Here is a 20805-nt window from a genome sequence, read left to right on the forward strand (position 1 = left end):
GTTTTAAGTCTAAAAAAGAAAACAAAGATGAAGTGTAAGGCAAATGACAAGACCGTACAAATAAAGTTGTCAAGATGGTTGCCTCTCAATAATACATTTCATAATACAATGCTGTGAAAGATGTTAGATCTACAGAATATCCTAGTTACCCTCAATCTTGCAATTATCTATCAGCTGTTTCTTGTTAGCACCTTGGTAGAAGTGGGTCTCAGGAGACATGTGAACATGGAGCAAGTAGCAGCTTTGTTTATCGGCTCAGTGAGAACATTCCACATGGACAAACATAGCCAAATGGTGGGTGTTGGCTACAAAGGAGTAACTCAGACATGCAGAATAAGCTTCCTCTGCCAGAGGGAATGTGTTCTGTTCCCCATTCCTAGCAGCAGATCCACACAGCTACCTGCTGCTGCTACCAACTAATGAAGTTACTCTTTTAGCCCAAGTGGTAGAGGTTCAGAGTTTGAATATGGAGGAGATCTGGGGTTTTATCTTTGCTAACCATAATTGGAAGTCATTATATAACCACCCCATCTGGCAAATAAAATTTTTCCCCACCACTGTGACCTCACAAACAAATTTACAGTATCAACCATTGCAAAGCCCCACTTCAAAACCTCAGGCCATGTGGTTTCTTTAAAATTCTTCCACAATTGACTGTTAGTCAACAGCAGAAGAAACCACCCTTACATTAGGATGTGTGGAGAAAATCCAGCAACATATCCAATGGAGTCTTCTGACCTCACTTTCTAGAGTATGATTGTCTTACATGGCAGTCAGGCTGAGTGAAATCAGAGATGGTTCATTCAGAATTACGGTATCAGATAATTCAATTTACTGTAACAGGAGCTGAGAGAGTAGTTATTCTATCTGATCTATTTGAAGTGGTCTATTTTGGTTGAAGTTAGTGAGTCCTGAGTGAGATTTGGTGATCATGTATCTGTGCAGAAGACCTAAGCCTGTGCTAGGATGGCAACATAGCAAACTTGCTAGGCAGAGGCCACTTTCAGGCAGAAAGAACCTGAAGCTTACAAGATTAGTGTCACCAGGGAAGAGGCTGCAAGTGCAATAGACAGCTCTCTATTTCTGATAGAAGAGACTGAGTAGGTACCCCTCACAGACTGGGGAACATCGCAAAGAGACATGCAATGAGTATTGAGGATTCTATTGTCAAATATTGTTAGCTGAGTATGCGGAGACAATGAGAATCATTTGGAGAGTTGCCTACTAGGCACACAGTGTTGTGCAGATTTCCTGACACATCTAGACAAACTTCTAGAAGGATGAGGAGGAGCCTGTGGCACTGGCATATACTGGTATAAATGACACAAGGAGGTGTACAAGATTAGTTCCGGAAGTCAAAGCTGGATTATTAGGAAGGCTTAAGTCCAGGGCTCTATGGTATCTTTCTCTTGCATGCCTCTGGTTCCATGTGATAGAAAGGGGAAACTACAGCATCTCATTGTGCAAATGAGATTATGTGTACAGAGGAGATGGTCATATTGTAGGCACTAGAGAAGGGAGAGGCTAATATGGAAGTGATAATTAAAATGGAACCAGACTGCTGGCAAGAAAAATAAAGACGGGTGAAATTAGACTTCTAATCAGAGGAAAGCTGATAGATGCTGAGCTGCACTCCAGTTGGACAGAATCTTCTGCTGAATATGTCAATATCAGAAGATACACTAGGTATCTAGTAGAAAAGAAAAGGTCAGAAATTCCAGCTCTGCTAGAAGGAGGATGGCTTGAGGCTGGGGCATCCAATAAGATATTAGGATTTCAGATAAAGAAGATATATAAAAATAGGCACACAATCATAATTAGGCTTGTTTAGATGAACGGTTAGCATATGGTACGCTGGGTGTAAATCTACAGTGCTAGCTTGCTGCACATTAACTGTCTGTGTGAACCGTACTACAGTACCCTAAAAGTTTCCTAGTCCACTGTGATCTATTCGGCTTTGAAATGACAGTAGGTCAATATTACTTATCAGTATGGATGTATACCATATCAGAGTCAGGCATATCTGCACCCATACAAAAAGGAAGGAGACAGGCAATTTTAAAAAAAATCTTATTAAAATGGCACTTTTCAAGAGATAATTGGATCCAAAGATTTACTTGTCACTAATATCAGCAACCGGAAGGTATAATAGCTAATGTTGTGCTTTCTTCATGCTTAGAAGAAGAGGAGAATGATCCTAGCATTTACAGAAAAGTAAAACTTCAGCATCAGGTATATTAGTTAAAACGGTAATTAAAGACAGAATTTCCTATAAAAGAAAACTATGCCTCTCCAACCTATTAGAATTAGAGGGTATTAAGGAAAATATGTTGCCATGATATGAGAAATTAAGTGTTGTCATGGATTAGGACTTGATGAAAAGATAGAAAATAAGGAGTAGGAATAAATGCATAAATTTTCAGTATGAACAGAAGTCAGTGGTGGGATGTCCCAAAGACCCATAGTAAAGCTGCACTATTTATTCATTATCTGGGAAAAGGGGTCAACAGCGAAGTGGCAACATTTCTGGAGGACCAAGTTATTTAGGTTAATCAGCAACAGAGAAAATAAGGAGAAATTCCGGAGGAGTGCTTGGTCAGCACAATGGCAAATGACAAGTGCTAGATAAAACACATTGGAAGGAATCATTTGAACTATGTTCACATGTTGATGGTTTCAAATTAACTAACTCAAGGGAAGAAGCAGGCATCATTATGGACAGTTGAATTAAAACATCTGTAAACATGTTATGTGCTTGTACAACACCTAGCACTATGTGGTCCTAATCCATCACAGGGACTCATAGGCACTTCCATAATACTACTACTAATAATAAAATAATAATTAGCAATTAATAATTAATATGTTAAATTGTGAAAAGTGCTCTGAAACCATTGTGATGAGTGGCTATGATAGAAGGGCAATGAAAATGTCATATGGAAAGACTTCCACATATAAAAAGAGGATGTAAAAAACTCACTATTTGATGTGAATACAAGATTAATAAAAGGTGAAATGTTGAGATATATAAAATAAAGAATGGTTTGTGGTAGGTCATTTGGGCACTGCCCTTTGCCCTCATATTACAATAACCAAGAGACATTCAATTAAAATAAACTGGAAGGCAATACATTTACAACTGATAAAAGGACTTTTGTTTATTTTACACAATGCATAATTAACCTATAGAACCCACTACCAAAGATATTGTTGAGGCACAGAGCAGGATTCAAAAGAGCAAACAAACATGTATAGAGATAACATTATTTGTATTATAATGGACCAGGACCCCGTTGTGCTAGGTGCTGTACAAACACAGAACAAAAAACACCCCTGCCCCAAAGAGTTTATAATCTAAGTAGAAGACAAGTGACAACAAATGGAGACAAACTGGAGTACAAGGAAACTATGAGGCAATATTGGTCAGCAAGAATGGCAGTGCTCTCACCCCAATCATTGTCATTTTTTTTTTTAGGTATCATCATCACCACCACTACACTGGTTAAGGATACTGCCTGCCCATCCCTCCTCCCCCCACAAAGAGAGAGAGAGAGAGAGAGAGAAAAAAAAACAACTCTTAGGCTATGTCTGCACTATGGACCTTACAGTGGCAGAGCTGTACCCCTGCAGCTGAGCTGCTGTAAGGTCTCCTGTGTACCTGCTCTATGCTGGCAGGAGAGAGCTATCCTGCTGGCATAATTTAACCACACCCAACAAGCGGCAGTAGCTGTGTCGGTGGGAGATCATCTCCCACCAATATAGTGCTGACCACACTGGCACTTTTGTTGGTGAAACTTTATTGGTCAGGGGACTGTTTTTTTCACATCCCTGACCGACAAAAGTGTTGCCGACAAAAGTGCTAGTGGGGACAAAGCCTTAAGTTCTTATGCTTCAGGACCTAAATCAAACATTGCCTAGGGTTAGAAAGAAACTTGCCAAACATAGGTATGGAAATCCATTTCTTCCTCTGAATCATCCAGTATTTGCCACAGTCTCATACACGATTCAACTAGACAGACAATTGTTCTGATCTAGTATAGCAATTCCTGAGTTCCTGTTTATTTTTGAAAAAGAGGGCAGTATCTAATACCTAATCAGGTGCTCCATGGACTTTCAAGGAAGAATACTTCCCCATACATTATGATTAGTTTTCACAGTTCTGTACTACAACATGTCTGCAAAGCATCTTTGGGCCAGGCAGGAGTTGTTTTGAGTTGGACTGAGCTCCAAACTTGCTTAACCCTACAAACGTGCTCCATTCAGTTTAACATTCCTTTTTGACACTCTTCTGGGATTTATGATATCAGAAGAATATTTACAAATTAATTTATTCCAAACAAAGGCTTGTGGCTGGGGCGCTTTATGTCATGGTGATTTGAAGCTAAGGTGAACGCTGTTCCCAAGAACTTCAGCTGTTATATCTTTTAATACAACTGTCTCATATTGTCAGGCATTTGCCATTTTCAGAAAAATGTAAAAATAATATTTAAATGTAGCATTCATGAAGATTTTGGTTAATGAGAGATGGGAATAGAAATACAGTATTAGATCCATTCTCCAAAAAAAGTCCATGTTTGATGGTTCAGACATATACTCTGAAAGCACTTCTTAAAGCTGTCAACAAAATGAGACATTTTATTGGTGAACCCACCCAAGTGGGCCATACTATCTCCTTCTATCCAAAAAGTTACTATCCCTCTAAGTCATTTAAGAGAATGGAAAGTCAGAATTAATGTCTAATTATATTTAGTTTAGTCTTAGAATGCAAAATTCTTATCTCATTTACCTAGCCACATGCAGTTACTATTCCCATAAGAGACACTAAAGAGAAATAAAAGCTCTTAGTAAATACCAGCCTAGAGAGTTTCACTTTACAGAAGTACACCACAAAAAGTCCTTTGTAACCACTATGGAAAAACTGAGGTTTTTTTTTTAATCACAGCACAATCCACTGACTGTAACGGTTTTGTTTTCATTTTCTTACTGTTTCTAACATTGGGTATTAAGGAGCTTTCACTTTTTATCACTTTATAAGGAAAAAACAGTTCAGTTCATCTTTTGACTATTTTCTGAAGCCTGCAGGAAGCCAATTCCTCTGCCATCCCAAAGAAAGTCATACATAATAGAGCAGCTTTAGTCCAGTAAGCCAGTCTTTGCCAATTCATCAGTCAAAGTGTTATGCAAGTGGCCCCCTAAATTGATAAATTCCCACAGTGCCTGTTGACCCAGCTGCCAAGTGCTCATGCAGCAGGTGTTGTTTTCATGACCACCCTGACAGTAATACAAACTGTTTAGCAGTTGCATTGACCTCTTAGCTATTAACATTGATACAGGCTCCACTAGGGACTAGTTTTCAAACATGACAGAATTTCTTAAGACTAGAGGTCATGAACGAGTATACCATATAAGAATAAATTTTATAGGTTGCTGAGTTTAAATCTAAGAACAGTGAGGTTTTTTTCCACATTACTCCCATGTAGTAAATCTGGAGACAAGTAACGAGCTTCTGGCATGTCTCCCAGTACTTAAGGTATATTTTTATTTTAGAAACTGTACTTGAAGAGATGCAATACTTATTCTGTGACAAGTAGTAAATTATAATGAAACAAACATTTTCACTTGCAATTAGCCCTAGAAAAAAGCAAAGTTAGGATACATTTTGTATTAATGTGTGTTTGTCCATCATTTTAATAACTAAATCTAATATTTTGGGGAAGTGAAATATTCTCCTATCCACATAGCAGTGAAACCCTTTGACATCAGAGTCAGGATTTGCATGGGTATGCTCTATTCCTAGAGCAAACAGAGATGCATCTTTTGTTTGTTTTATTCACCAAGCATTTTAAAAATATTGTGCCAAATTCAGCCTTGATGGCACTGCATTCACTTCAGTGGAATTACATGAAAGCTGAATTTTGCCTCCTAAATTGTATTGCTCCAAGTGTGCTGAATAGAATAGCAACACACATTGCAATTAAGTCACTCACATTCTGCATGTAGTGGAACTATCAAGAGATTTATTAAAGATGCCATGAAATGACAGATTATTTTAATGTGAATTTTAATTTATTAAAACATGGCTTATATTTGTATTTCTTAACTTGCATTAAATAATAAGAGGCTACTCTTCTATTCCTAGTACAGTAATGCATATGTAAATTATTTTACTATCTTGATGTTTCAATTTGCTGAGTATGTCAGACCTTTATAAGACAATGAGTACCCTGAGACCAAATGCAGCTTTTATTCTATGCTCCATATATCTACAATGATCACATAGAGTCATGAATGTATACTGTAACAAGCAAGATATCTAATACTGTGCTGTTTATATGAATAACTCTTTAAGATATAGAGTCTGAACAATTCTAGTTACGTAGTAATTAGCGGCAGCTTTTTTGGTTGACTTCCTAGGGGCCAAATCCTACACACAATCAGGTTACTTGAGTGTTTTATAGGGATTAATGAGAGGAGTGAAAGACTCTTTCCCACAGAACATCATTGGGATAGTGAGCAACTCCGTGGCTACAGCTGCCGTGTCCTGCAACTTGGAGATTGTGGAGATGTAGGTGATACATGCATGAAGTCACTGACCTTAATCTGGTCCTGGGTCCAAGAAGGGACATTAGGTCAATAACTTTATGGATCCCCTCTATTCTCCACATCTGCCCCATCCTCCGTGTTCTATGTCAGGTGACACAGAAGAACTACTCATGTGAGCAGAATTACAACATGCTTAAGTGTTGGCATGATCGGCCTTCAGTCAGATCCAGGACTAATTTTACTTTTGTACGACCCAGTTCAAAACAATTGTTCTGTGCCTGAAAACTTTCTGCTCTTAAAGATCTGAAAATCATAAATTGTAAGTTCTGTGGGGCAGGAACTCTCGCTTATATGTACACATTTGTACACATTCAGCAGTGCTCTGATCTTGAGGAATGCTTTTGGGCTCTACCATAATATACATAAGGAGTATTAGTAAGATTTTTCATATACAACTCAACAATCATAACAGGGTTTTGTTTCACCTGCCTGTTTTAATCAATCTGGTCACTGGGCCCTCTTTGCCAACCTGAATTTTGCCATCTTCCTTTCCACTCCAGCCCAAGTAACTAGTGATGTAATCAATAGTGATGAAGCATTACAAGTACAGCTTACTGATAATTAATAAAAATTAAAAATTTTTAGAATAAAAAAATCAGAGTTTTATTCACAAGTGTCAACAGCAGAGAGAAATATTTGAAATTGCGTAAGTGGTCAAACAGGCTTAAGTTGATATAAAATACATTATTTCCACTACATTAGAAGAAGACAGAACTTACCTACCAGTGCTAACACTGATCAAGCTGTTTGATTAAATTAAAAAAAAAATCAATTCATGAATATTTTCACAAGTAAAAGTTCTGAGTTCAGTTTCTATCATTTGTAAGGTCAATCTTTACTTCAAAATATTTTTCAGATAACTCAGATAACATCTTCATTTTTACATGATTCATTCATACATGCAAGCCAGACATTCAGGCACACAATTTTGAGACACTTTTGGAAAATTTGGCCCACTGTGTCTATCTGAAATTAAGCACATTATAAAGAGGCTATGGGAAGTCTCTCTACCTAGGCCCTGCCTGTGTACTAGCGGATTTTCCTTTATCACCCTTCTTCCTGCCACCACAAGTTATGCTTTTGTTTAATATTAAGTCCTTAAAATGCACTTCTACTCAGAAAAGGGACTTTATTAAACTGCAACCTGATACTCATGCATCCTCCTATGTTTTATTACTATGATTGCCACTATCCATATAAATACTTAATCCTTGTTTAAAATCCTACACTGAGCTCAGACTTCAATGATAACCTGTTGAAATGATTGCCACTAAGCTAATTGTATATTGTACAAAAAAAATTTACATTTACCAGTTTAATTTTTTTCCTTGAATCCCCCTTCTTTTGACACTATGAGAAACAGTCAACGGGAGTACTCAATTTACCCTGTCCGCACAGGCCCATTTTGTATAGTTCCCGCATGTTCCCTCTCAAAACAGTCCTAATCTTTTCATTTGCTCCACACATGAATATTTTTCCAGACCTTGAAATAGTTTTCAGCATCAGGCTCCACACTATTACTTTTTATTTTATTTTTTTTAGATAGGGCAACAAGTGTAGAAGTCAGTATTCATAATAAGGACATAGCACTGATTTATAGAACACTATAACATTTTCAGTACTGTTTTCCATCCCATTCCTAGCATATTACTTGTTTTTGATTCAGCAGAGTTTTCATTGAGCTGTCCAAAAACTACCATGTTCTTTTTCCTAATTTAAAACCCAAGAATGTGTATGAGGAGCTCAAGTTATTTCTTCCAATGTGCATTATCTTATATTTGCCAACATTGAATTTCATTTGCCATCATGCTACCCATTTACCTAGCTTTTTAGATCCTTTGGGAGTTCCTTACAGTCTTCACTAATCTAAGTCATTTTGCTATACAACCAATCCCATCCAGTCTCCCTCTTCAAGCAAGCTCCCATTCCAATAATCAACTTACCCATTTTAGCAGCAAGCCTATGGCTGTCTCAGAAATTAAATTCTCTCAGTGAGAATCCCACCAACCCCCAGCTGCTAAATTCTTCCCTGATGACCAGACCCAGCCACCAAGTTTCCAGCGAGCGACATGTATGGAAATGCCTTCCCCACTACTGGCATCACTTTCGGATGTCATCCCCTTATGGCCCAAATTTTGATTAACAAATCCACCTCACTCAGCTGCCAAACACTGCGGCACTCATTTAGTCCCAATCCATCGAGTGCATACTCCCTTTAAGGCACCTGAAAGTTTCTTAGCATGAGTCACAATATAGCTCAAATAAACACAAAGGTACACCATGAATGTACAGTAAGAGATCAAACATTCAAATGAAAGTTTCTTAGTGATTCTCTCAAGAAAAATACTAGGAAATAAAATGCAAAAATTGATGCTAATACAATGTTAAAGCTGATTATTTAAATGAAAAACACAGAGACAACTGAAAAATTAAGGATATGACAATAATATGGGTCTATATGCATACAGTCAAGCCTGCATTTCCTATGAAATTGTGTTATTCGTTATATAGGTGGTGGGCTCCATCTCTTCTTTGACAAGAAAAGCATAAGGCTTACGTGTACATGTTTCACAAAATGCCGGTGATGGTGCATGGAATTTTATAAACAAAATATATCAATGAAATGGATGTTTGAGGCCATATGACATATGAGATCTATAGTTACAGTTACTCCCAATTTAAAATTAAAACCATATTTAATAAATAATAAATAACTACACTTGAACTGTATAATTAATAGAAAATTCTGCAGCTTGGTTTGCTTTACCACTGGAAAAGATTCCACTGAATCTATATCCTGTAGGACTTTTTAATGTATTGTATGATGCATATTATGTTCTTCTAAGACTTCTTAGTTGCCAGAGTGATGAATAAATAATGGATTCCCTGAATTGCATGCCCTTTGAATTAAAGTCATGTAGAAATATATTTTTCTAAAAAAACATATGGTGGCCATGGCTACTGCAGAAAGCATTAGAGTAATTTCTTTAGTGCAGAACATATTCTGTGCTTTTGTAAATATTGAGTGCCATTGAGCATCTAAAATACTTCTATCTAGACGCTGGCAGAAAAATTACATTACATAAAACCTATGACATACAGAATCCTGCAAGAAATATTGGTGCTCAGCAGTAAATTATTTCTGTCAATTGAACTTGACATCCCTCAAGGTATACTCTCCATATACACTGGTATCAAAACTACAGCAAAGTTTGATTTCATTATGAATGCACAAGGCAAAAAAAAGCTGGATTATCAAATAGAAGTTGTAGAATGCGGCAGTGATGTTGTTAGATGTTGCAAAATGGCTGCACGAGTCATAACATATGACATAAAATACCTCCATTCAGAGTGCTTTCTGCAGGTAAAAATCAGAAACCAGGCACTTAGCTAAAAGAAAAGCCAACAGAAACTGGAGGCAGAGAGAGTTTCTAGCCTGGAGTATCTGAGCACCTAGAAGAAAAGTCCACATATTCAATGGAAGTCACCCAGCAGGACTAACACCAAGTTTCTGAACAGATGAGACACAGAAAAGCATGATAAGTGGAATTTTAAGGTTTCAACAAGATATACTGTTAATCAGGAAGAGGAGGAAAAGAGTAAAGACACAGAAAGGCTGAGACACCGTCAGCTATTGTAGTTATATCTCTTTGGTACCTCTGCTCTAATTAAATTAATTAACATCCCATTATTGTCTATATAATTTCCTACTGAGTAATGAAATAACCTTTAGTTATCACTCTAATTTTAAATATTTAGTATTTTTGTGTAAAATATACCTTTGCACCCTGTAAAGGCCGGCACTATAGGATCTCGGCTAAAACATCTAAAAAAGGACATTGCTTTAGACATGTAATAGTGAGCTAAAAGTGTGCAATCTTGGACTGGCAGGGCAATGTACATGATGAACTAATGGGTCTTTAACTACTGTGCTTCTATGACAGTTATGTGATGCCAAAATTCTAATAAGGGGCTCCCTTAAAAATCATAGAATCGTAGGACTGGAAGGGACCTTGAGAGGTCATCTAGTCCAGTCCCCTGCACTCATGGCAGGAATAAGTATTATCTAGACCATCCTTGACAGGTGTTTGTCTAACCTGCTTTTAAATGTTCTGCCTTAGTTGGCAATATATGTGATATTCCTCACCAGACACCATCTTCCTCATCCCTTACCAAAACCACCACTAACTTTGTATTCCCTCCAATTCCCTCACCTCCTAAAGATCCAGCTGTTCCACACTCAATCTATAAATCCCGCCACTCCCCGCACCCCATATGCTTCCCTCTTTCCACCATATTATGGAGTTTTCTCTAGGTGTCTCCCCCTACTTGAATCTCCTTGAACTTCACTGCCTTTTGATTCATTTCAACATCCAGTTCAGAATTGTTCTAAATTTTTTTAGCCCTCCAGCCTACCTTATTTCTCTCTATTGCCCTTCCAACTCCATACACTTGCCTAGCAGCAGCTTTCTCTTTCCCTCCACACAACTATTATTTTATTCTCACTGTTGGTGAGAATCTTCTAAAATCCCTTAGTCTCTTTCAAGTTCTGTCCAAAAATCCCTTTTGTTCCTTTCCTATACTTTTTTCTCTGCTCCTCACCTATTATTATTTAAGTGTAAATTGCCTTGATTTGTCAAGTATCTATTCAGAAATCTAGGCAGCTCCTAACATTTAAACCACATAATTAAAAACCTAAAGTGTTCAATAAAATACTTTGTAATATATATTAAATAAATACAATTGTTCCAAATCAAAGACAGTCTCACAAAAACGAAAGTCACTAACCCTGCCATATTAGGGGACCCTACTTAAATCATCATTCAGCCTCCAGCTCCTCCTCTTATGGACCCCAATTTCTCCAAATGGCTCTGAGACACGATGAACTCTGCAGTGCACGTGAAAGAATACCAGGCTGCAACAGAGTAAGTGTGGAAAGTGAATTCCAGTACCAAGGATGTTTAGCTCACGTAAGCACTGCTGCTGATCTCAGTAGTGGCAGTACAGGCCCAGGGAGAGAGGCAGCCTCTTAGCTAAACAGTTCCAAAACTATTTAAGGCCTTTTAAGATAAAATCAAATTCTTGAGCTCCACCAGGGAAGTGTCTCAGGAGGCAGTTTGTCTCTCAGAGCATTGGTGTTCTGTGCTACCTTCATATGTGGTTTCAATACATATTGTTTAATTCTGAATAATACCTTAGAAGACAGTTTGTATGAAATGATGCATTAGAGAGAAGGTGGGTGAGGTAATATCATTTATTCAACCAACTTTTGTTGGTGAGAGAACAGAAGAGAGATTGGTCCAATAGAAGATATTACCTCACCCACCTTTTCTCTCTAATATCCTGGGACTGACAAGGCTCCATCAACACTGCATACAAAGACGCATTGTACTGTATTTTGCTAAGAACATAAAATGTGTCACATCCTTCTTTGAATGATGGTTATGAGAAAATGACTATTCACTTAGAACCCAATCTTGCTCCCACTGAAGTCAATGGCAAAACTTGTATTGGTATATGTGACAGATATTGCAACCAGATGCAATATCTTTGGAGACCATATTGTGTTAAGTGTATTAATAGCTTATGTATTACTGTGTGCCAGGGACTGTATGCAATTCCTAGAGAGAGGGTTGCCACAGCTCCTCTAGGAACTAAGAACAGGGGAGAGGTGATTACGGTGAATCACTCAGATTGTAAACACCTCCCACGAAGTACCAACCCTGTAGGAGTCTTGCATATCCTAGTTCAAACTGCTTTTCCCAGAAACCAATAGAAATGGCTTATGGTATCAAAAGACCGTGTTTCAACTAACTCGGCTTTCTTTCTGATCCAGCAGATGGACAGGACCGTCTGTCCCAGGAGCCCCCAACCCTTATGGAAGGGTTGGAAAGACTTGGCCTACTATGGCCCAGTAAGACTGATGGATGACCTCTAGCAAGCTTTTAGCATGTGCATAGGAACTTGAATTGTTTTATATGCTTTCTATGTAAAGTTTTTACCTTAAGAATAAATGTGCTTGTTTAGAAAGAGCTGTGTGGTAACTGCTGGCATTACAGTGATCATAGCCCTCAGGGAGAAAGCAAAGCACAGGGGCTGGCCTTTAGGCAGACTGGCTTGCTGGGAATATCACAGTGAAAGGCAGGGAGCTGTGCAACCTTACAACGGCTGGGCAGGAGAGAGAGAGAGAGAGACAAGTCACCACCCAAGAGAGGTGATAACTGGGATCTGCAAACCCTAAGTGGGTACCCTTGAAGGACCATGGAGGGGGAATACGGGCGACATTATCCTGAAACTGTGACAGTTACCAATGAGAAAAGGAGCATGCCTCTATTAAGAAAAAAGTACAGTCTGCATTCCATGTTCAGTGTCAACAATTACAGTCTGAATGCAGGAAAAGGAATTATGTGATTCATGATAAGGTCTTTAAAAGATTTCAACTGACAGTATTCTTATAATCCTTTTATGTGAAAAGAGATTTGTTTTCACTTACAGTATTCACATGTTTTCTATACAAAACTGTACGCTTTTCTATATGGGCCATTTTAAACAGCTTTCTTTAGAGGAAAAAAACAAGTTTTTTTCTTTCACGTGTGAAAGCATTCTCTCTCCTTGACCCTGATTTTTAAATAAGTAATTGGCTCGTATATTTTTCTACAGACCTTTAGTCCCTGAAGAATGCAAAAGAACAGCTCAGTCTGCACAGATACTGACGTCTGAATGCTCCAGGCACTGTCGGAATGGGCACTGCACTCCAACTGGAAAATGCTGCTGTAATCAAGGCTGGGAAGGAGAATTCTGCAGAACTGGTTAGTATTTAGGTTCATGGCAATGAGTGAAAATAGCAATTACCTACCCCAAAAATTGCCTTTAATGACTTGCTGAGATAAAATCTTTGATAAAGCAAATTTACTGTAGCTTCTAGAAGCACAGAACAAACAGGCGCTTTGATACCATGGTAATGGGTGAAGTAGAAGACTAGATGAAAGATCTACAATAAGTAATATTTAAGGCTACAATGTGAGATCCTTAAGTAGAGCATGTAGAGTTCCATTAATTAATTATAGACTACAATATACTCCTATTTTACCTTTCAACCATGTTGTAAAATACAAAGGAAATTCTAGTAATATAAATCAGGAATCAGATTTCAAGAGACATTTAGGTGCCTTATTCTCACTGAAATCAAAGAGAATTAGGCAACTAAATACAGTATCTTGAAAAATCTGGTCCTAAATCCCTGAACCTGTAGTCTCCCCCCACATAGAATTACCACTGACTTAAATAAGCGTTACCTGCTGAGAAGGGGCTGCAGGATCTGCCCCTACAATTATTCTTTTGCATACTTTAAAGTCAGCCAGTTTGATGTGGTCTTTTATTAAAATGCCTTTGCTTTTTTATTTTATTTTCCCCTATAAGATACTGTGAGTCTAGTTAATGTATTGATTAAAGAGAATTTCAGCACAAGATATAACTGATGATTGTAAAATGTTTATAATCCACTGGGAAAATTCTCTGGGTTATAAACACTTACATATCTTTAATCCATCAAATTGTTGCCAAGCCTTTTTTTTTAAAATCTATATTCCAACTTTTTTCTGCGACCCAGTACTTTGCTCTGGTGTGTCATCAAAGGAGGCAAAAGTTAATGAACAAACCCTAATCCCAGAGCCAGGCTGATGTCTGAGCTGATGGATGGCTCAGACAAGGATGTAGGTATACAATAAAAAGCAAGTAAGACAGATGATGGCAGCACAGCACTAGATGGGAAGAGAATCCCATAGAGCAGCACAAAAGGGAAGACCCTCTGCACAGAAGCCCTAAAATCTCCAAGTCTGTACTCTGGACAGTACCCCTTCCACTTTCCCTCCAGGAAGAAGCACTCCAGTGTGAATCTAATGGAGTCCTTAATCACCTCTCCCCATCTCGCTGTAGGATGATCTGATATAGTCCAGTACTTGCAATTTAGGAAAGAGCAAGGATTCTCTCTTTACTACATGTCAGACTACACTTAGCAATGGTGCTCAGATCTCTGGATGGGACCTTGTGCCACTAACGTATTCTAAATAATAAAAGTAATAATTGGGAGGCAATAATCTGGTTCTAAGAGGGCCTTATAGTGAAAAATAGAAATTATTAATGAAAACCAAGAGATCTGACTTTTTACACATCTATTTTGCCTTAGATACCATTAAATATCATCAGGGTGGCATCAGCATGACAAAAAACATCTGAATATTTTCATCATAATACTGCCCACAAAGGGTTAAAAAAAGTTACACACTTGCAGTTACTTATTGTTGGTTTGGCTAATATTAGTTAGAACTCAATATAATATTTACAGTTAAAAATTCTCTGGAAATTCTGAGTAACTGAGTAATAAAGAATTGCAGTGGTAAACGTTCAGGGATCTTTTAAAGAGACACTAAGTGCCTAAGGCCCAGATTTTTCAAGATATTTAGGGATTGACTGTCAATGGGATTTAAGCTGCTAAATGACTAAATCACTTTTAAGAAAGTGATTTAAGCTCCTAAATCAGTTAGGTGTTGCTATGAGGAGCACTGCAAGACCTAAATACCTTTTAAAATTACCTTCCTAATGACTTAGGAACCCAAGTCCCATTTTTAAAAGTGACTTTGGGCCAGATTTTTAAAAGTATTTAGGTGTTGCTTTGCTAGCATTGTAATGTCTAACTGATATAGATGCCTAAGGGTACGTCCAGACTACCCGCCAGATCGGTGGGTAGCGATCGATCTATCGGGGATCAATATATCGCGTCTCATCTAGACGTGATATATCGATCCCTGAACGCGCTCCCGTCGATTCCGGAACTCCACCAAGGCGAGCGGCAGAAATGGAGTCGACGGGGGAGCCGCGGCCGTCAATCCCTTGCCATGAGGATGGGAGGTAAGTCGAAATAAGATACGTTGACTTCAGCTACACTATTCCCATAGCTGAAGTTGCGTATCTTACATCGACCCCCCCATCCCCCAGTGTAGACCAGACCCAAGTCTCACTGAAAGTCAATGGGACTTAGGTGCCAAGTCACTTTTGAAAATGAGATTTAGGTACCTAAGTCAGGGAGAATAATGCCTAAATACCTTTATAAACCTGAACTCTAGATTTCCAAGTGCCTAACTCACTTTTTAAAATGAGACCGAGGAGCCTAAGTCAATTAAACACTTTTGAAAATTTTGCCATAAGTCAAATAGCTATTTATTTTCACAATCCATTACTTGTGAGGTCCTCTTATAAGCATGAAAACAGTATTTATTTCCTTCATAGGTCTGGGTATCCATTCTGCAACTTTTTTTAGCACCAGTTTGGTCTTTGGGGATGTTAACTCCTTCATACTCCATACTTTTAATTTTTTTTTCTTATCATCACAGTCACTGGTGCGAAGTAGCTCTCATGTCGTGTGCATGCCTTTGATTTTTCTATTTATTAGTAAGATTCTCAACATGAATTAGAATACTTTTTCCCCCACAGCAAAATGTGATCCAGCATGTCGACATGGAGGAGTCTGTGTAAGACCCAATAAGTGCTTGTGTAAAAAAGGATATCTTGGCCCTCAGTGTGAACAAGTGGATAGAAACATCCGAAGAATGACAAGGGCAGGTATTCTTGATCAGATTATAGACATGACATCCTATTTGCTGGATCTAACCAGCTACATTGTATAGTTTCTGGGACTATTTGGATACTACATTTTCAATGGGCATTTATTTTGAATCCTGTCATTTTAAAAGGACTGTTATCCTGCTATAAACACCGGTGATTCAATTTACTTTTATTAATTTAACTATAATTTCCAGACATGTGCAGATAATTTTTTTTCATGTGTGTATATATATCCATACATCAGCACAGATGTATAGATGTACAACACACGCAAAACCCCATCATAAGTGTGGTTGCATAACTAGTGGAATTTTTTAAATATATTTCTTCACGTGAAATAGTTTACACAGTGTTTCCACTTAAACCACATTTTCATCAAAGGACTCTTATGATGTCATAATGGATTCTTTGACATCCCAGCAATTTTACATCTGTAACTATCTGATTATAACAATAAAGAGAGGAGTTTTGAAACATTACTGTACAAACTGCTGGATTTAATTAAATTTAGTTATAACAGTTTTTAAGGTGAAATGAACTACACTATGAGATAATATTTCCGAACTCCTTAATGCATTCCTAAATAGGCAATTCATTGTAAGATTGTAACCTTCACCTTCATCAATGTATCTCTATTACAGAATGTTATGCACTTACTTCTTTATCTGGCATAGATGCAGAAATCTGGTTATCGCAACTTAATATCAAGATTGTTTCAAGTGTTCAATAATTAAATTATATCAACATATTTCAAAACCAGTCATCCTAGAAGGTCTGCTTTTTATCATATATTTTATTTAACATTGGGCACTGGGTTCATGTTACATATTTATATTATTTTATTTTATTTTTATAATATAGACATCACCTAGATGAAACAGCTTTACCATGTCCTGTAAAATACTAAAGTTACATTTTTCACCAACTTAATTGGAATGACGGGGAATGAGAGAGCAAACACTCTTAAATGTGTTGTGGATCTAATCTAGACATGTATCCTTGTGTCAACATATATTCCTTTACGACGGATGAAAAAGCAACCACCAATCAATCTTTGTAGAATTCCAGCATATCATAAAAATGTTTCTAAAAAGTGCTTTTCACTGTAACAGGACTGCCCAGATCATACATGATTAGACTGTTACAGATTTCACACTGAATGGAACTTCACTGGACAAGAGCTCACTTTAGCAGATCTTGGCTACATAAGGTGTCACTTGTACAAAACATTATATGACAATTATTGCCAAATATGGTTTTAAATGTAAATGTTCCTTGAAGAGTTAACAAAAAATGAATTTTTGTAAATGTATCAATAAATTTGGTGTACATGCTGTATTCAGGTTTTTAAAGCATTAGTTAATATTTTAACTATAGACACCTTCAGACCAGGGGACCACCCCCAATCCACCCCTGCCCCTTGATCCCCTGTGATGTGTGGCCGGATCTGTGTGTTCATACCTATCATATATAAGGTTTCCTTTGCACTACTGCCTTACAGAAAAACTTACCTACAAAGAGAGAACAGAACAACCACAGTGTTCTCATCATAGTCCTATAAACTGCTGTTCCTATATCAACAGTGGATAGTGGTTTAAGCAATGCAGTCTAACATAGTCCAGCAAGATTTCTCACCAGTAAGAAAATGACCTCTATAGGACAGTGACTTGTAACTAATTTTCCATTAATGGATGTCTTCAGTCTATTATTTTAATACATCTGAAATTTGCAAGGAAGGCAAGCCTGATATTTGTCCCAATCTGTGTTAAGAGACTGGCTAAAGTGAACAGAAAGCTACTCTTGCCTTCCATATACGATTACTTGGGTTTCAGCTGACCTCGTGCCAAATGGAAATTGGTTGAGAAATCTTGGTTGAGTGCTTAGTGAACAATAGTCTGCATTAAAAAGTGCATGCATAATTTTGCACAATGTAGATTCAAGTGACAGTCTATTCAAAGAAGTCTCAGGATTAAATGAGCATGGAGACCAAATTGCCCTCTTACCCCAGAAAAGGGTGGTCCCTTCTAGTCACACTAACACTTCATTGGCTAAGCAGTGTGACAAATCTTGCAATGAACCCTGCAGTAGCCTGCATCTGTAGGTTAATAGCAGCTCTTTGTCTCCACTGCTTTCTGCCTATAGTCTTTTTACTGAATTCCATCACAAAAAGTTTTACAATTAAAAAAAATGTCCTGACAACCATTTTTGTAAATTGACCTTACCAACTAATCTTCCCTTATTCAACGTGGGTGACATTAACAAAATGTGAACTTCTGGTGAATGAGCCAGCTGTCTAAATCTGTCAAATTGTGCAGTTTTATTATGCATTATACTATTCATAGAGTCAGCAAAACAAGAATAAAGTTATTGCAGTATTATGTGTAACATTTAAATATCCAACCCAACTAGCACTTTTTTCACTTCCTTTAACAAAAGTAATTCTGAGCTGTAACTTACAGACTAACACAGCTACCCCTCTGAAACCTGTTCATATCAGCAGTGACTCTTAAATATTTTCCGTACCTAACTGAAGAGGAATGATACACCATTTTTACTAGTCACTTTCAAGTTCTTTGAAAAGAACTGAGCCTTAAGTGACATTATATCTATTTTGGTAAAAGACTAAATTCTTCTAGTAAGAAGTTATCCAGAGTCACGGATGTTAGCTTATAACAACAAAATGTCTAGTATCCAGATGGCCCCTAGTTACTGTTACTGGTGAAAAGAGACATCAGCACTCCATTAAAGACTGAGGGTAAAATCCTGGCCTCATCAAAATCAATGACAAAACACCCGTTTGACAGAAGTGGGGCAGGATTCCATCCTAAAAATGTAAACATCCATATCAATTTATAAAATAAAATCAATTTGACACATTCCAGAAAGATTGCAACACTTATTACTAAGAACCGGTCTAAAATATCGGGAGTGAGGGGAAAGGGGGGAGATAGAGAGGAGTTTGTGTTTCATTGCATTATTAAACATCTTTTCCATCCTGTGGAAGCAGGCCTCTCTCCATTAAGCCCCTAAGGGTGTGTAACATAACATGAGGACTGTCCATTTGAAACAAGTTTGAACTGCATATTTTTCATTAGAAGTTTGAACTGCATATTTTTCAAAAGAAATTACACTAAATATTGAAAGGGGCGAGTAAACTAAGGTCACTCTCCTCTCACCTTTTCCTGACCTGACAGTCTAAAATGTCAAAGAAGTTTGACTGCAGAGAACTGACATGCAAAAATTAAATTATTTCTGTAGCACTCTTATCGCTAGTTAGCCATTCTTATGTATTCAGTAAGAGTTTTCCAGCATAAAAAACAGAGCTTCCAAATGAAACTGGCTAAACGGGGCAAACAGCTAAGGAGACCAAGTAGGGTTTTTTGCATGTGCTTGAGTTTCTCTCTCCTCTCTACTGTCTTTTATTTTAATAAGGTCACTATGAACACATCCATGCCTTTGTTTCCAACACAATATACATTTCAAACATTCCTTCAGGTGTCTTTCCCCTCAAAGAAGAAAAAATGTATTTATATCAACATAGCTCTACTCTAGCTTCCAGCTGGATTGTACCCACTTATATTTCTCATTTTACCACTTTACACTGGGGAACTCTCTTTCTGCTCCCTGAAAAAAATAGCATACACCACTGATCAGGTGGAAGGTCTAATATTTGCATATTCATTGAACCATCTTCTCTACTCCACATATGACAGTATGAGATGCAAAGACTTGTTCTGTTAAGAATTTGCCATAAAACTAGCCCCAAATTGTTCTACTTTCTGGTCACAAAAGTCATTAAGCTGATTTTTCTGACTTGTCCAACTGAAAATATTAGCCTAAAACCAACCCTCAAATTGGCACAAAACATCTTCCATTGGTTTTAAGGGAACTACATGTGCTCATCAAAGAGAAGATGTTGGCCCACAGTGTCCACAAGTTCTCAGAGGTTACTGTGTTCAACTCATCCAAATATCAATATCAGGGAGAACTATTCTCTACTGGCAGTGGCGGCGGCTCAAGGCACCAGTGCTTTAAGCGCGTGCCTGGGGCGGCAAGCCGCAGTGGGCACCCTATCAGTCCCTGCAAGGGTGGCAGTCAGGCAGCCTTCAGTGGCACGCCTGTGCGAGGTCCACCAGTCCCGCGGATTCGGCGGCAGGTATGCCAAAGCTGCGGGACTGGGTACCTCCTGCAGGCAAGCCGCCGAAGGCTGCCTGACTGCCATGCTTGGGGCGGCAAAAAAGCTAGAGCCGCCCCTGACTGGCAGCCATGATAACTTCAGCATCTTTTGCTTCTCCCATTCACTTCTGTTAATTTTGGCGTGATAGCACTTTCCTCATAGCAAAGATTGGTATTTCCATGCTGTTTCTGCTCACTATTTTTTAATCCATATTATAGACAGATGCCTCACTAAAGTGGCCTTCCCATGGCACGTTACATGCAGAATTTAAACAAAATACTGGTATTTTTAAGTGATAGTTTTGATTATTCTGCCTGTGTTATTTTTCTAGTGGATTGGTTTGGGGTTTTTTTCCACTTCTAATACTGTAGCTTGGTTGCCAGTGGTCATTCACTATGTGCTGT

The 20805-nt window shown here is 38.0% G+C and overlaps 1 protein-coding gene and 1 long non-coding RNA gene across 5 annotated transcripts in view; one reads left to right on the forward strand and one right to left on the reverse strand.

The window, feature by feature from the left end:
* Positions 1 to 17975, forward strand: part of LOC123372049 (hedgehog interacting protein) — a 95604-nt gene extending 77629 nt beyond the window's left edge. Inside the window, exons 12-14 of one of the 3 annotated variants that reach the window (XM_045020010.1) lie at positions 13264 to 13412; positions 16093 to 16221; positions 16866 to 17975. In XM_045020010.1, the coding sequence (XP_044875945.1) occupies positions 13264 to 13412; positions 16093 to 16221; positions 16866 to 16954 (367 nt within the window). In that variant the 3' untranslated portion in view covers positions 16955 to 17975. Of the gene's footprint in view, positions 1 to 13263; positions 13413 to 16092 lie in introns of all 3 variants that reach the window. The other 2 variants (XM_045020012.1, XM_045020011.1) reach the window with 2 other exon arrangements.
* The window catches only part of LOC123372052, a 228038-nt gene that overhangs the window by 167059 nt on the left and 40174 nt on the right, over positions 1 to 20805 (reverse strand). The window lies entirely within an intron of this gene.

Source organism: Mauremys mutica, chromosome 5 (assembly GCF_020497125.1).
Source record: "Mauremys mutica isolate MM-2020 ecotype Southern chromosome 5, ASM2049712v1, whole genome shotgun sequence".
Taxonomy (NCBI): Eukaryota; Metazoa; Chordata; order Testudines; family Geoemydidae; genus Mauremys; species Mauremys mutica.